Source organism: Salvia splendens, chromosome 18 (genome assembly GCF_004379255.2).
Source record: "Salvia splendens isolate huo1 chromosome 18, SspV2, whole genome shotgun sequence".
Lineage (NCBI taxonomy): Eukaryota > Viridiplantae > Streptophyta > Magnoliopsida > Lamiales > Lamiaceae > Salvia > Salvia splendens.
In genome coordinates this window covers 3,198,025-3,214,639 of record NC_056049.1, presented here as the reverse complement: position 1 = coordinate 3,214,639, position 16,615 = coordinate 3,198,025, and the positions used below count along the sequence as shown (strand labels likewise).

The following is a 16,615-nucleotide window of genomic DNA, read 5'->3' as shown; positions in this document are numbered from 1 at the left end:
AGACGACGCAGCGAGCAGCGAAGGAGGGGCGATTTCAGCGACGATTTCGGCGATTTGAGGCGTTTTCCGACAGATTTCAACCAAATACCAAACATATTTCGGTAATTATTCATCCATTTGGCTACATAAATCAATAATTGCTGAAGTTATGGAGATTTTCCCTAATTTAGTAAAGTTAGGGTTTATATGAAATTGCTCAATTTACGGACGATTTCTGTTAGTGTGTTGCTTATTTGTGTTGTTTTGTTGCGTATTTGTGTGTTTCACATGAATTTAGGGTCAATTGTAGAAGTAAGTGGTTCAATTGAAATTATATACACAAAGTGCAGAAAATAGATATATTCTTGTGCAAAAATGTGAAAATTATAGTTATCTTATGCTATTATATGTTGGGTGAATGTTTTGAAGTAGATGGCATCTGCAAGTTCTGAACAACAGTTATGTTATGGACCTGAGGATCCATCCGTACTGTTTCATCAAAACGAACATATTTCAGCCTCATTGTTGGCGAATGGCACAACAAATGTGTTGAGAGTTCGTAGGACGGATAGTAAGGTTTGGGCATTGCCAATACATGAAGATGTGATGCATTGGCTTGATGTTTGGGGGTTCAGAGGTGTGATTGAATGTGGAAGGCCAAGAAGGATGGACAATGACCTAATAACTGCATTGATCGAGCGATGGAGGTGGTACGGAGTTACTGAAATTGGAAATGCGCCCCAACATTCAGTAGCTCATTATCGTGATCAGTTATCATTGATTCGTCCGGGCCAGGTGAAATTTATTTTTGTTAGCTTAGCTAATGAATTAATCTAGTATGAAATTAATTGTGTGAATGATATTATGTTTTTGTAGTTTCTGTGGACACCATATACAGATTGTATCCTGCCCGATTACTGCATTGATTCGACCGCATCCTACTTGTGCGACACATATTTGGTATGCTGGTCATTTGTCGAGGCACACGAGGCTGGACGCGTTTGCCGACAATTCAACCGCTACCAGCGTATTCCTCAGTATTGTGATAGGAAGCTACATAATGCCGGACATCTGTCTAAGAGTCACCGCCGTGGGAGGAAGGGCGCCGATTGAGCTAAGGTACATAAATTCTACATTGAAGAATGGGATTTCAGACACCACAGGTTCCAAGCAAATTTTGATCATGCCACGATGAGCATGGATGGTCGCATTAATCCGGGCTATATGGCGTGGTTCAATAGGATCACAGTGTCGTACCTAGTTCAACCTGCGACACAGTCAACGGTTGGGATGAACGAGTCAGCATCTTCTATGATGAAATTGGTATGTTATGTTTTTTTATATAATAATGTATTTAGTTTGAAGTTTGTATAGATTGATTGTAATGATTTTGTATTTGTGCTATCTAGGTCGAGACCATTCAGGGGATATGGCATTTGACCTCTGAACACGACACAGACCCTCGTTTACGGCAGATTCGTGCAATGGCTGCTGAGGCGCTTCGTACGACGGACCATACTGATGTGATGGAGTATCCAACATCGCAACGGCGAAATGTGGTCATGCCGCCACGCCCACCAACTTCTCTTCGTCATGGACTGCCGGGTGTCCGGACGGGAGGACACGATCCATAAACCACGACCAACTGTCATTGGTTTCTTCATCCACCACAGCATATGCAATAGGCAAGCATGTCTTGTTAGCATCAAAACCACAAGCAACAAGCAACTTACCTTTAAATCTTCCTCGGAGGTGAGTCCCGTCAACTGTTAACACCGGTGCGGCCTTCTGGAACGCATGTATTGCAGGCCCAAATGCCCAGAAAACATAGTTGAACACCATTGTACGCCTCTGACTCAACAGATCGTTATGCTTCCACTCAACAATTGTGCCCATATTCTGTGACTGGAGTTCAAACATGTAGCTTGGCAACTGCCTAAACGATTCCTCCCATCCACCGTATACAAACTCTATAGCCTTTCTCTTTGCATACCACGCCTTCTTATAACTGATTAACACACAAATCTGTCTTGAACATCAGCTATTATGGAGAAGACCTTGAAATCGGCACATTGTCGCACATGATGTCGAATCAACAGAGCTATCATTGGGGATGAAAAGTTAGCATGATCTCTATTAGCACGATGGCCTATACAAGTATGTCGATTCTTCCACTTCCTAACTTCCCACATATCGTCATGCGACCTTTGTGTAACCGAAACCTCCCACTTACATTCCCTCGCCTTTTCAGCGTCGGTGGTGCTGATGATGCCTGCCCCTGTTACTGTCGTTCCTGCTGGAAATTTGCATACAGCATGCCACCTTCTTAGTTTGCTCTCGACAACCTTAAACTGTTTTTCATTCCACAAACTCCACATAGTAATAGCAGTCTTCACGTGTAGCTTGGAATCGAATTTTGTTCCCAACACAATCCGATGCGGCTCATTCTCATTCCAATACAAAAGGCTGTGTTCATTACCAACCACATCATCCGATACTCCAGAAGGACGACTTGGTAATTCACGAAAGAATCTAAACCCACTAGGATTGTATTCCGGAAGTGGTTGTTCACCTTGCATAACAGGTTTACATGGTACTATCTCATCATCAGAACTAGCACCGACATCATCAGCACCATCACCATCACTGAGATCGGGGTCTGCCTCTGTCTCAGATAGTGGCCTTGGCTCAGCAAGATCATCTGCAGCATCGACCTCATCATTCAATCCAACCCCAACATCAGCAACATCTACAACATCTACAACATCTACAACATCTCGCTGCTCATTCATACTACGATCAAAGCTCATTTGGTCCACCCTCGCAGATGAACCAATACCACAGTCAAAACTCATTTGTTCAAACCTCGCAGATGCTCCAATACCATAATCAACAACTGGTGGGATTTCTGCACTCCTCACCGGTGAATACTCAACAAATAATTCAATACACCCACTTGAATTTTGAGCATTGTTGAACATAAACATCACACTGTCATCATTGCAAATCAGAGAACATGTATAACTCATACCGGAAGCAACGACTATACATTGTCTCCATAATAATTCAATTGTGTGTTGGTTCATATCTATTCCCATCGCATCACAGATCATTGCTACCAATTCAGAATAGGAAACACCTGAATTTAATATGATGGAGCTCCTCGGACGAGGTGGTTCATAACCAATACCCATATGTGGTAGTTGAACTACTCTACCACCCCAATACAAACTCACAAATACTTGCATGATTTCTGCATCAAAGACATTTAAAACAACGACAATTAAGGACATTTTTCCTACAAGCCCTAATTTGTATAAATTGGGTCAAACTAACAAATGAAAACACAATAAACATGAATAATGTCGAATATAGCTAAATTGATTAACAAATTACCGGATCTTATGGAGAAATCGCCGGAAATCGCCTGAAAACGCCGGAAATCGCCGAGAGAGGAAATGAAAGTGTGTGAATGTTCGTTCTGTGATCTGCGTCTGCCCGGAGGGGGTTAAAAACCGACTTAACGACGCATAATGTTTGTGCGTCGTTCAATATCGACGCACAATAATTATGCGTCGTTAATTAATGACGTACAACTCTTATGCGTCGTTAGACGACGCATAATCCTTGTGCGTCATTAATTAACGACGCATAATTATTGTGCGTCGATATTGAACGACGCACAAACATTATGCGTCACTCCCTCAATTAGAATGAATCTATTCTCCTTCATTATTTTGGAATTCCATTAACTTCTTGGCATAAAAGAAGAAAGAGCTCTTATACGATAGGGTGGTTTTGGTAAGGTCTATCGTACCTACCCACCCCTAGGCCGACCTCCATGTCATTACCAAATTAAAAAAAAAAGAAAAAATGGATTTGAAGGTCTCCCTCTCTCTTCATTCATCCGTGGTCTCTAGGTGGGCAACCTCCAACCATTTGGTTGCCCATGTCATTTATTGGTTTAACCAATGAGATTGTGCCGAATGGCATAATATCATTGGTTGGTATTTTATTTTTAAAAATTTATATATCTTTTACATGTTATGTTAAAAATTTGTAAAAGTTATACTAAAATTCATAATTTTTCATCCTCTATAAATAGAGACCACATTTGTTATAGTTTTGTACACAAAATAATTTCATCTTTTCTCTTTATAATTTCATATTTTTTATTTATCTATTTTTATAATTTTTAGTTTGTCATTTATTGTATTTTTTTATAAATTTTATTGTGTAATGCTAATATTTTATGTAATAGTATTATTATAAAATATAATAAAAATTAATATAAAATGGTGTGGTTGGATGGTCATCGATAAACTATCAAAAAAATGCATGGTTGGGTTGGATGAATAATAATGACGTGGAGGAGATATAAATTAATTAAATATTGTAAAAGTGGATGGTTGAGTTGGGTTGAATGTAGCTGATAAACATAGTATAATATGTAGGATAAAAAGTCCCGTTGAAAACCACGTTGATTTAATTGTGTGATAAAAAAAGCCTCGTAAGTTAGTCAAATATACTAATAAACATGCCGTGGGAAATACCAAACAAAGTGCAAAATTTGTGATATTATATACAATTTTAAAGTTCATGGGAAATACCAATTTTTTAGCAAAGTTTATGGTTTTAGAGACCAATTTCCGTTTAATTTATTTACTTAATTGTTCACGCAAAATACACGTTGTTGCTAATTAAAGAGAAATTGTTTTATTTTTATTATTGTAATTTAATTTTTGAACGCACTTATCATGAATTAGTAATATAGAATTTAATCTTAGCTCATAGAACCAGAATAAAGATTGCCATTTTTCAAAAAAGAAAAGGAATTTCGAATGAATTTAACATTATCCATTAAAATAATAAAATGAAATATTTCCAGAAGGTGCTTCAGACTTCTACAACTGTCAGTGGAAGTTCTCTCCTTCCTCTTTGTATGTCAGCTATATTCCACCTTCAAATCAAATGCATATCACATATCGAAACTCGGTCTCAAATAAGGGGTAAAAGGAGTGGAGAAAATGGCAAGTTATCGGTGGAAGACATTCTTCGAAGAAGAAGATCGACCGGAGAAGCCTAGGAGGTATGGCGTCACCGAAATGAGGGGACCTCATCACTCTCTTTTCTCCCAAAATCTCCTCCAGGTAATTTTACCCTTGATCCACTGAATCATAGCTGCATTATTTCCTTTTAATTTCTCCGTCCTAAATTGTTTGTGTTAAGTATTTGAGGTAACTGGTAATTGTGGTATGAGCAGTGCTTCAATTTCAAGTTTCTTCAAGCTCATCACTCTCCTTCTTATATTTTACTACTCGTTAATCCCTATGTTTGTCAGATCAGAGGTGACGGTTTCGCATGATGATTTATTCATTTCAGTTTTTCTTCAAATTTCGGACTTAATTTTGTGTGCATGGAATGATGATGAGTTCGAGAAGATCTGTGGCTTAGCTTCGTATGTTTTAATAGAAATTCTACTTTAGACTACAATAGATTGTCGAATTGTGCAATTTTCTGCTCAAGAAATGGAGGCAATATTGTTTCCAGTATCAATTTCATAGTTAATAGTTCAGTAAACTGACAAGAACCTATTTGGCACAGGATGTTTTTGACTCTATGGGGCAATTTGTTGATGGTCTCAAGTTTGCTGGAGGCTCTCATAGTTTGATGCCTAAGAGTTACATCAAAGAAGTGACTGACCTGGCGCATAAGCACAATGTGTACGTCAGCAGCGGTGACTGGGCTGAGTACCTACAGCGCGGAGGTCCTTCTGCTTTCAAAGAATATATTGAGGTAATGTTGTTGAAGTTTTTTCTGTGAGTTAATATACAATTATGAGTAATATACAATTACATATCATAATTTGACTACTTTTCCTTGTGAGTAATATACAATTATGTCTTAGGAATGCAAAGAGTTGGGATTTGATACCATTGAGATAGATGCTGGCTCACTTGGAATTCCTGAAGAGATTCTTTTGAGATATGTGAGGCTTGTCAAAACGGGGGGCCTCAGAGCTAAGCCTCTGTTTGCTGTGAAGTTTAACAAGTCAGATATACCTATGAGTGGTAACAGAGCATATGGATCTTACACGGTCCCTGTGCAGCAAACATCTGGTGAGCACTCTAACTTGTTAGAGCTATAATTGCACCATGGATTATCTAGTGTTCTACTTCTACTAGTGAAGTTGCACCTGTAATCCCTATATTATACGTCAAGCATTTCATAGGACTAAGGGCTCTCAGAGGAAGGGGTAGGGTTGAGGACATTTTCTCTGTTAAGTTCTTTTGTGGAAAGTGATAGCATCAGATTATTTGGTTTGAAAGCATTCTATTGGTATGGATCCTTGGATTTACTAATAAGGTATAAATCACTATAGCAAATAGCTAAAGCAAGAGGGTTGACAAAATAAGATTAGGGTTGACAAAATAAGATTACAAGAGACACTTGGATCTCCAATTTTTATAGCCTTTTAATATACTTATATCCTTCAGTAGATCATTCCATATGATAATAGCCGTCTGCTTCACTAAACGTGCATGAACCAAAAATCAATGCGTTTAGAAGTCAGGTTATTAAGTCAGTCACTCAACTAATCTGCAGTGATGTGTTTATCATCTTTATGTTAATTGTGTTAATCGTCTTTATATTAGACTAGTCACAGTAGGATTATCACCTGTTGGATGAAGTTAGATAGATGGGCTCTTATAAAATACTCGATAGTTTTAAGATCCCTCACATAATGCTTTAATATCTAAGCTGAGATCAGAACATAAATAGTGAAGGTTATGGTGCAATATCAGCCAAGCTACACAGACTAATTTTGTTTCCTTATTCTTCAGAGCTTGTTGAGGATGTGAATCTATTGATTAGGAGGGCAGAGAGGTGCCTTGAAGCTGGAGCAGACATGATAATGATTGATGCTGATGATGTCTGTAGGCAAGCAGATTCTGTGAGGGCTGACATTATAGCAAAAGTCGTGAGCCGTTTGGGTCTTGAAAAAACCATGTTTGAAGCATCAAATCCTAAGACATCTGAATGGTTTATCAAACAATATGGTCCACATGTAATTTCTTCTAATCCCCTTTTCCAATACCTGTTCCCTTTTCATTTTTTAATTTGCATCATGTCTAACGTTTTGTGTCTAATATGTCTTAAGGTAAATCTTTTTGTGGATCATTCTCAAGTCATGGATCTGGAATGTCTCCGCGGCTGTAACCTGGGCAAGGATCATGTATCTGTTCTTGGTTCATCATATTACCGGTTCTAAGCTGGTGCTCTGTTGTAAAAGTTCTTCACCGCAGTCATAAGTAGTAAAGTTTGTAAGCATTGATATGTTTGTTATATTCTCAATCGTGTCAAGTAGTAGGACCTGCTTCCTCGACTTGTAATGTTTGTGTGTTTGAGACATCATAATAGCTTCAATGTTATACTATATATCTGGTTGTATGCTTTTTGTGGATTTTTAACTGTATCTTTGTAGAATAGAGCAGAGGGGAACTTCCGCTGAGCTTTATTTTGTGGCCGTATAGTGGTCACTTAGCTCAGGTTGCTCTATGCATACATCAAATTAGATCTTTGAACACCACTTTTCTGAAATCAAAGTTAATTTCTTGAGAACACATGTGAAAAACATTGTAACTTTTGCTTGTGTAAATGCAGCTTTGACATATTAAGGATGAATGCAGTTTTCTACTTTGGGAAGTAAAAGGATGTGATGTGTATATGACTTGGCTGTAATTGTTTGTTTTTTATATCAATATGTTCTGTTGCACCTTTATTCTGGGTGGCCCTAATGAAGTAATTGATCTTTACTTTTCAATCTCTCTTGTTAAACAGGTCTTATCTTCCTCTGCCTTTTTTTTTTCCAATGTACATCTTGTCCAGTTTTGTTTGTTGGGTATCTTGGTCCAGTGCATGTTATATTAATTTGTATGAGTGATGATTTTTGTTGATTAGGCTTTATGAGGCACTGATTATCAAGATAAGACCGTACAGTTTCAATTTAATTAATATCCTAACTTATGGCAATTGTTGGTAAATTGAATTTCTGATAATTTTTGGGCTGTGTGGGCAAAAATCTGGGCAGGAAGGCATGTGCCTAGTTAATGTAAAGCATGGCCTGGGTTGGTAGAGCATTTAAATGTATCATAAATGAGAGTATTTCCTCGGGCACTTTATTGCATGACTCGTATAATGATTCTCAATGAATTGAGGAACCTAGACATTTATATTGAACTGAATAAATTGGTTTAATAGTGTCAGATTTGCTCGTCTTTGGGCAGGTCTTGATCATTGTGTCCTGCTTTTTCCCAGTAGAACTGATGACTAGTTAGGTTGGTGGTGCTAACATGGAGATAAAACAAGGTCCGGATCGAGTTTGACCCGCGCGTACAAGAGTTCAACCCTACGTAAAATTCTTCGAAATCAAGCACGATTTATATGTATATGTGTTTATTATATTTGTCACATACACAAGAACTGTCATTTTCTGTTAACAACTCACATTAGAGAAAGCATCTCTTTCATAAATTTAATAAATTAGGTGGCGAGTTTGGTCCCTCGATTTCCAAGGGATTGAATTATTGAATAGAGTTATCCATTCTTGTTGCAATATTTTATCTCAAAATAATGACCTTTTTATTCCTATTATTTTGGCAGGCTAATTTCTGTATTGCTCTATTTCGAAAAAAACGTGCAATGTCATTCGAAATCCTTACCATATGTGGCCTAATCTTTCATATCTACAGTCTCAAATCTTAATATATATTAACCATAAATACTTCTATATTTCCTCATTTACTCACTATTGCGTATATCTTCCACATCAATGTTTTCCATGTATTCTCTCTTCACACTCGCTGTGAATATATATTTATGATCAAGAAATCAAACAAGCCAAAAATGCCACCTGTTTGGATCGGTCTGCGAAGGTCGATGAAATGCCGATCACAGGAAGCCGATGTCCACGATCCGGACACGGGAAGAAAGAATCTGAGCACGAAGAAGCCGGGTGGCGTTGGCAGCGGGCGGTGTGGTTGTTCGAGGTCGATCGCGAATCTGAAAGACGTGATCAACGGGAGCAAGAGGCATACGGAGGAGAAACAGCCGCGGATCAGCAGCCCGAGATCCATCGGAAGCAGCGAGCTTCACAACCCGATAACACATCATGTTGTGCTTGATAGTGCTACTTGTGAACTGAAAATACGCGGAGGCTCCGATTTTGTCGGGTTTCGTGTGGGGCATAAACCGGTCGTCCTGGGCAGCCCGGTCAGGAGATCGTCCAGGAGGGGTGGCGTTGCTTCGACGAGGCCGAGATCTTCGTTCGGAGGCCCCTTCTGCCCTAAATGTGGCGACCAGTTTGTTAGATGGGAAGCTGTTGAGGCGCATCATCTCTCGAAACACGCAGGTTTGCAACTTTTCAGTTAATGTGGTTTGGTTCCGAGTCCGAGGGCATCGGCATCAGCGTGCTTAGGGAGGATAAAGCATGTGCTTGCGTGCTTAAAGCATGCTGCCACAACTTCCTAAGCACGCTTTTATGTGGCAATTAATGTGTGACACATGACATAAAAATTTTTTTATTATAAAATCCGAATTACTATAAAAAAAGTTAATTTAGTTTTACTCCAGAGGCCAATGCATTTTCAATTATGTACTTCATTCCTCCACAAATAAGAGTCTCCACTTAGTTTCATGAAAAATGTCAGAGAAATGCAAATCTTACTTTTGTGGAATGTAAATCAAAATAGCAAAATGAGACTATTCATATCGACGGACGAACCGAAATGTTAAAATGAGAATTCTATTGTTCATACCTAAGGAGTAAATTTTTTTTATACAAACTATGATTTTTTTTTTCAATTATTTAAGTTGTAGTAGTTGTTTTAATTAAATTCGTAAAAATCTTAATTGTAAGTATATGTGAATAGTGCAAGTGTTTAAGATTTAAGTTTTTTGTACTCTAGCAAAAGCATGCGAATAGTATAAGTACTTAATATTTAATTGTTTTTGCATGAACGTCTTACTGAAAGTCGTTGTCTCTGTGTTTTTAGTTAGTGAACTCGGCGAGGGAGACTCTTCCCGAAGGATCGTGGAGATAATCTGTCGAGCGAGGCTCGACAAAATCGAGAGGATTCTGAAGGTGCACAACATGCAACGAACATTAGCCCAATTTGAGGAATACCGAGAGGTAGTGAAAATCAGAGCAAACAAGCTAGCTAAAAAACATCCCCGTTGCCTGGCCGATGGGAACGAGCTGCTGAGATTCCACGGTGCGACAGTGGAGTGCAGCCTCGGCCTCAAGGGGTCGTCCGGCCTCTGCACTTCAGAGAAATGCAGGGTGTGCCAGATCCTAAGAGACGGGTTCGTGGCAAAGAAAGAGGGAGTGTTCACTGCTTCGACGAGTGGGAGAGCCATTGAGATGGTGGAGGGGGATTCGTCGTTGAGAAAGGCCCTCGTAGTTTGTAGAGTGGTAGCTGGAAGGGTGCATAGGCCGGTCGAGAGTATGGACGAAATGGCTGTTGAATCCGGTTTTGATTCGGTTGCTGGGAAAGTTGGTGCTCACTCCAACATTGAAGAGCTCTATTTGCTCAGCCCCAGAGCTCTGCTTCCTTGCTTTGTAGTCATATATAAGTGTTGAACATAGTCTTCCACTTGATAGTTTTTCATACCATTAATTCTGCTGCTTCTTATACTCCATTCTTGGAAAAACTGTGTAATGTCATTTTTTCCTATCTCATAAGATGGCTTTTTTATAGTAATGTTGGGTTTTTATCATTCAAAATTGCTTGAAAGGTGATGTCACGGAACTCTATAATTTCATTTTTAATTGAAATGTGAATTTATATACTACAATATACCATTAGAAAAGGTACGATCAAGAGCATACCAACGATACATTTCAATTCTACAAAGGTACCTGAAAAATTGATGTTCAACATTAGAATTTGAACTTACACTAATTTACAAAAAAAAAAAAAATATTCATATAGTATTTTTTTACCTCACCAATTTTTCGATGTACTTAGTGTAGTTAAATAAAATGAATTCATAAAATATGAATTTTTGTTATTTCTAAAATTTCTTTCAATTGTAAGTTAAACTTTTGTTTCAGAAAATCCTTGCAAAAGTAATTGTGAAACACTGTCGTTTTAGACACTAGTATCCAGTAAAGTTAACTAAACAATCAAAATTTTATGTCATAAATAACAATCCATCAGACCATCACACGCTAAATTACGCAAATCAAAATACTGAATTTAATGATTTTTTATCAACCATATATTACGCCAAGCCTTTTATAGTAAGATAATAATATTGATTTGATTTGCCGAAACAAGAAATGTTGAAATCATTGTTGAATCGACTTCAAATGCTAATTACGGTATTTTATTTCGTCCTAAAAGAGAAAATACCAAGGTTTGGAGTTTGTATAAATAAATGCAGTGTTGAATCTTAGATTTTCCATTTTTAAACATGGGAAGATCTATTTAATAATGGCAATTTTTAATTTTAGCATATTTATTTTCAAATGTGAAAATGAAAAAAAAATCGAGAACGCGTGGCAGTGTTCTGTGAAAGTACAACACGGGAAAGCGGAGGAGATAGAAAATGAAGCCTCGCTAAATGTACAACACTTAGTTTCCAAACCCTTCACCCAAATCTCAAATCGCTTCTACCACCATCCTTCTTCTGCCCTTGATTGATTCAATTTATTCGCTCCGTCGATTCCGTGACAGATATATCTGTCCCATGGTTTTTCTTATCGTCTTCTCTTAATCTCTTTGCTAATCGATTTGTAGAGATTCGTTTAATCCGTATATATATTTATATTTATATTTATATTGGTATAATACAATCCCATTTATTCGATAATTTGGAGAGCGGAAGTGAGGGGAAAATGTCGAAGAAGAAGGCAACGATGACGCTGAAGGATTTTCACGGTGGCTCGATTCCTTCCGATCTCCCTCTTCCCTCTGCACCCGGCGTGTGAGTCTGGTTTTGCGTTAATTTATTGAAATTTTGGTCGTTTTCCACTATTTATTTTGGAATGTGTTTTGCTATATCTAGGTTTTCTGAATCTGCTTTGATATTTCGCAACGCATCTCATGTAGCCGCTTATGATTACTTTTTTTTATACGGTTGATCCTTTTTGCAATAGATCTTAAGGTATGTGTCCCATTATTGTATTTGGTGAAGAAAGACTTTAACTTATTGCTGAATGAGGCTTTAGATTTGATCTCACTATCTGTTATGCGGGTTTCTGTTTTCTGAAACTTTTGAATTGCAAAACCCTTATTATTGTTTAGCTTGATTGAATCGTGTGAGTTACGATGGTATATAAGGTTGTGCCTTTTGTAGAAATTATGGAGTAAACTCTAGTCACTTATATCATACACAATATTTTGACAGGACTGCAAGGCCTGTTGATCGTGGTTGGATTTGATCGGCAGATGTCATGGGGGTAACTCGGCAGGAAGGCCTGAACATCGGCTGCGGCAGCATCTGCTGGCTCAGCTAGGGCCCTTGATGAAAATCCCCATTTCTAAGTCATAGTTCCCATATAGGTCGTAATTTTGATGAGGATGAGCGCAAGCCTTTGGATGGTGTTTCAGGCCCTCGTCAGAACAATTGCTGATGAAAGCTTTCGTTCTCAACCGAGTCGCGCGATGGAGCATAAGACAGATAATGTTATATCTGGTGCCTAGAGTTGGTAGTAGTCCTTCCATTCCTGTTATCCCAGCTATCAGCTGGCTCCCCTGGTGGCTCTTATGCAGGGAGGGTTGTTGAAGTGCACAATTCGAAGTTCAACAATCAAACTTAAGTGGCAGTCGCAGTTATGGGTCGAGTATCCAGTTGTTGGTGGCAATGCTGGGCAATCGGTGGCTGGATCACATCCAAATGCCTGGGGGGATAAGGAAGGAGGCTTCTAGCATGAAAGAGCCTGCAGCTGCTGCATGGTCAGCTCCAGAGGCCGAGACAAAGTTAGCCCATGCCAGTGCACTCGAGAAGATCTCATCTGGTCGGTGGAGCTCAAACCAACAAATGAATCCTCAAAAAGATGCTGCAGTCTTTGGACATCCCGAAACCGAGGGAAGTTTGAGTATAATTCTAGTAATGCACACATTAGGAAAACCTACAATAGGTTAGATGTGGTGCTGACTCAGACTATCAAGACGTTGGTTTGGTTGTGCATGCCGAAAGAAGTCTAACATTTCACGGTGGTGGAAGGGAGGTGCCACAAGCTTATGATAGGGCAAAATCTGCCGTACGTGTGGATTCATATGAGAAAAGCACTCCTGCTACTGCTAACGGTTTCCAGTCGATTCAGTCAGCATTTTCTTCAGAATCGTCAGAAAGACCTAAGCTCAAATTACTTCCAAGATCTAAACCATTGGAAAATATAGAATTCTCCAATTGATCAAAAGCAGGTAAATTGGTGAAAAAGGCTTTTAAATCTTATTTAAATATTTTATCTTCATAGTTTAGCTTTAACATTGCATTTTCTGTTTTTATTTTTGAGTTCAGAGATATGAGCAGACTAGTGATAATCTCCACATGGAGGACAACCTTGAAGTTAAAAACTCTATTGTTGGTGATCGAGCTCCAGAGCGGCCCAAACTGAATTTGAAGCCGCGGTTTCAATCCCATGAGCAACTAGAAGGAAACAAAGAAGTCAAAGGTTCAGAGTTTGTATTTCTTTTCTTTTAGATTTTTTTAAATTTGTTGTTATCTCTTTATTTTCTGTCAAATCTCCGTCCACAATTAGGAGTCCCATTCCCTTAGCGGCCCGGGGGGTTTAAGAAATATTTAGAAAAGTGAGTGAAAAAGTGTTAGTGGAATATGGGTCCCACTAGTATATATTAGTTTAAATGAAATGTGATTGGAATTAGTTAGTGGAAGTGGGAGTCGGACAATATTACCATTTAAGGTAAAGGGAACCGGGAACGCCTATTCGCGGACGGACTAAAATAGAAAAACGGGACTCCTATTCACGGACAGGGGGAGTATTTGTTGATTTATCAGGTCTCTCCCAAGATAAGCTACTCATAGTCAATATATTTCTAGTAATTCTATGCTGTCAGATAGAGGGAGTAATGAATTTTGGAGGGGTGTGAAGAGATATGTATCCATTATTGAATTTTATGATATAATTTAGGTTAGCCTTTAGTGGATGCTGATGTTGGGCTTTGCTTTTCTGAAAGTGTTTCTGGCATGGTCATATGTAATCTCAGCCCTTAAGCATAATTCATATATGAAGTATGCACAAGTACGGGGGATGAGGTTGGGGGTGATTGTGTAATGCTGTAGTTTGATAAAATCATCATTTGCAGGCCTCAATAAAAAGCACGATGTTATGGACGCAAGAGGGGGTGAGGAGTTGAAATGGATTTGTTATCCACTATTTGTAGTGGCCTAGTGGGTGTAATTCCTGTCCCTTTATACGGAGTGGGTCGCAGATTAATTGAAGATTAAAACCTATACAAAAATTAAATATTGCCTATGGACTGAAGAGGGGGGTGAGGCAGGCAATTTTAGTTGAAATGAATTTGTTTATCCACTATTGTTTTTCCTTTTGCAGCATTGTGACCTGATTGGTGGTTTACTACCAGGTTTTATTTGTTTATTTTCATTGCAGCTACTCCAAATGTGTCTAGTTATTTTGGTAAACTGACAATGTTGAATGTTGAGGTGTATCAAATCTGATGGCTTTGAAAAGAGAAAACAATGTGCTTAAAAGAAAAGTAAAAAATGCTTGGATGGTGTTGCAGTTGCACCCTGAGTCTCATCTTGAGCAATGAGCAGCATGGATCATCTTTATCTGATTTTCTTGTACCCTTAAAATTCTATGATATAATCTTTACCTTGTAATGCCCAAATAGTCGAATGTCAGTTATCTCTATTTCTTGAAGGTAACGGCTATAAGAGAATTAGATGCAGCCTTTAGGTACTATTGCCATTTTGGGAAGGGCCGAACTGAATTATAGCTATTTCTTGAGGTTCCTTGTTTATTTGAAAGCTTGTTAGTATTGTGTTTGGATAAGCTATGTTACACTTGCCAGACAATATATGGTTTCCTTGAAGCCTTTGTTTCACATTGCTCATTGTTTACACTCTACATGGACAACGAATATAACACAAATCTGTTGGGTCCACTGAATTGGATATTTTTAGCTGATTTTGCACTGAAATAAATGGTTAAACGGCTGCACTTACTTTGTTCCGGCACAACTTTATCTGTGTGCATATTTCTATTTGAATTATCCTTGTCTCCTGTGGGAGGTATAACTTCTGACATATTTTCTGCTTGTCTTGTTGCTCCAGAGGGACTGTTTTTGGGGAAGCTCGGCCTCGGGAATTGGTGAGTTCACTTTTATCTCATTTCAGAAAGCTTGTTTACTCCTTGTAGTTGTAAACAAAGAACCTGAATTCTGTTTCAGAAAACAACATTCAGAAAACAAAGAATCTCAATCCTTCTATTTAAAATCTCAAAGCTCTTGGTGTATTTGAGCATTTTTCTCATTAGAAAAAGAGGGATATGAAAATTCTCTGTCTCGTCTAATCAGTTCATATAGTTTCAAAGCTAGTATTGCTTTTGCTTTTGTTAAGAATTGCTGGAAATGTGGCAGGTTCTTAAGGCACGTGGGGTTGAAGATGACTTAATCAACTACGAGGGTCAACCTGCATTGAGGTATTTGGTTACTTGTGTGCAGCTTTGGATGTTATTGCACATATGGTTGTACTTGATATTTAGGCATTCATGAAAATGACTCTTGTATTTTATTTGCATTTTTTACACTTACAGGGTGAAGGAAGTTTCTCCAAAGTCTGAAGGTATTCCTACCAATCAAAGGATGGCTAAATACTCTAACAGGCGAGAAAACCAGCTGGATGTTGAGAGAAGCGATTCACAAAGGAGGAACAACAAGCAAAGCGAAATATGGAGAAATAATAAAGATGCTGAGAAGAATCGGAACCAGCAACCAAAACAGCCACAGGATAGGGCACCATCTCCAGAGACTTGGCGAAAACCTATTGAACATGGCAAGCCAGCACCAACAGATGCCCCCATGCGATTTGGGAAAGCAGCATCTGCAGTTGAGCTGGCCCAGGCCTTCTCAAAATCAGTATCAGATCCAACTGCTGCTGATCGAGCGTCTGGCCCTAGAGGCATCCCTGGTCGCAATCAGATGCCCTTTTCCAGACTTACGGGCCCAACACCAAGGCCTCAGATCAATGGTTACTGAAATTGAAATGAAGAAATTGTGGGAGGAAGGTCACAGGCCTGAGCTTTACATTGTGCTGAGGCGAATTTGGGTGAATTAATCAAATCTGGAGGCGCGCAATATCTGGCCAGATGCTTGTGCTTATAAGAAGAACAAAGGACGTGAACCACATTGTTTTTATGTTGTACCCATCATAGGGGATTAAAAACTAGATTGTTCATGGAATAATTATTAACTGAACAACACCCTCAACCAACTTGTGCTGATTATCATTCAGCTACATTTGGAATTCTGTGCTAATTACTTCTTTTCTTGTTTTCGATTTCAGTCGTGGGCATCTCTATAAATACTTATGATGTTGATCTTGGGGAGATGAGAACTTTGGACAATAATGTCAACATAATAAG

General features: G+C 38.6%; 3 protein-coding genes and 1 pseudogene across 3 annotated transcripts; all 4 read left to right on the top strand.

Moving 5' to 3' along the window:
• Positions 1-1,170: 1,170 nt before the first annotated feature.
• LOC121777891 lies at positions 1,171-1,613 on the top strand. Its single transcript, XM_042175229.1, has 2 exons — positions 1,171-1,302; positions 1,389-1,613. The coding sequence occupies exons 1-2, from the start codon at positions 1,171-1,173 to the stop codon at positions 1,611-1,613; spliced, it is 357 nt and encodes a 118-aa protein (XP_042031163.1).
• A 3,267-nt stretch (positions 1,614-4,880) lies between these two features.
• On the top strand, positions 4,881-7,431 carry LOC121775831 (protein HEAT-STRESS-ASSOCIATED 32-like). Its single transcript, XM_042172902.1, has 5 exons — positions 4,881-5,129; positions 5,584-5,775; positions 5,888-6,098; positions 6,825-7,048; positions 7,142-7,431. Exons 1-5 carry the CDS (start codon positions 5,007-5,009, stop codon positions 7,250-7,252), a joined length of 861 nt encoding a protein of 286 aa, XP_042028836.1. The 5' UTR covers positions 4,881-5,006; the 3' UTR covers positions 7,253-7,431.
• Positions 7,432-8,803: 1,372 nt separating this feature from the next.
• On the top strand, positions 8,804-10,765 carry LOC121776337. Its single transcript, XM_042173512.1, has 2 exons — positions 8,804-9,391; positions 10,035-10,765. Exons 1-2 carry the CDS (start codon positions 8,860-8,862, stop codon positions 10,619-10,621), a joined length of 1,119 nt encoding a protein of 372 aa, XP_042029446.1. The 5' UTR covers positions 8,804-8,859; the 3' UTR covers positions 10,622-10,765.
• Positions 10,766-11,580: 815 nt separating this feature from the next.
• Positions 11,581-16,535, top strand: LOC121777890 (annotated as a pseudogene).
• The last annotated feature ends 80 nt before the right edge of the window (positions 16,536-16,615 follow it).

What these genes read in the sequence shown, in the direction of transcription:
- LOC121775831 (XM_042172902.1), top strand. Translation starts at nt 5,007, where the DNA reads ATGGCAAGTTATCGGTGGAAGACATTCTTCGAAGAAGAAGATCGACCG. An exon ending in CTTTCAAAGAATATATTGAG is followed by an intron (nt 5,776 to 5,887) that starts GTAATGTTGTTG and finishes ATTATGTCTTAG; the next exon opens with GAATGCAAAGAGTTGGGATT. An exon ending in CCCTGTGCAGCAAACATCTG is followed by an intron (nt 6,099 to 6,824) that starts GTGAGCACTCTA and finishes CTTATTCTTCAG; the next exon opens with AGCTTGTTGAGGATGTGAAT.
- LOC121776337 (XM_042173512.1), top strand. Translation starts at nt 8,860, where the DNA reads ATGATCAAGAAATCAAACAAGCCAAAAATGCCACCTGTTTGGATCGGT. An exon ending in TCATCTCTCGAAACACGCAG is followed by an intron (nt 9,392 to 10,034) that starts GTTTGCAACTTT and finishes CTGTGTTTTTAG; the next exon opens with TTAGTGAACTCGGCGAGGGA.
- LOC121777891 (XM_042175229.1), top strand. Translation starts at nt 1,171, where the DNA reads ATGAGCATGGATGGTCGCATTAATCCGGGCTATATGGCGTGGTTCAAT. An exon ending in CATCTTCTATGATGAAATTG is followed by an intron (nt 1,303 to 1,388) that starts GTATGTTATGTT and finishes TGTGCTATCTAG; the next exon opens with GTCGAGACCATTCAGGGGAT.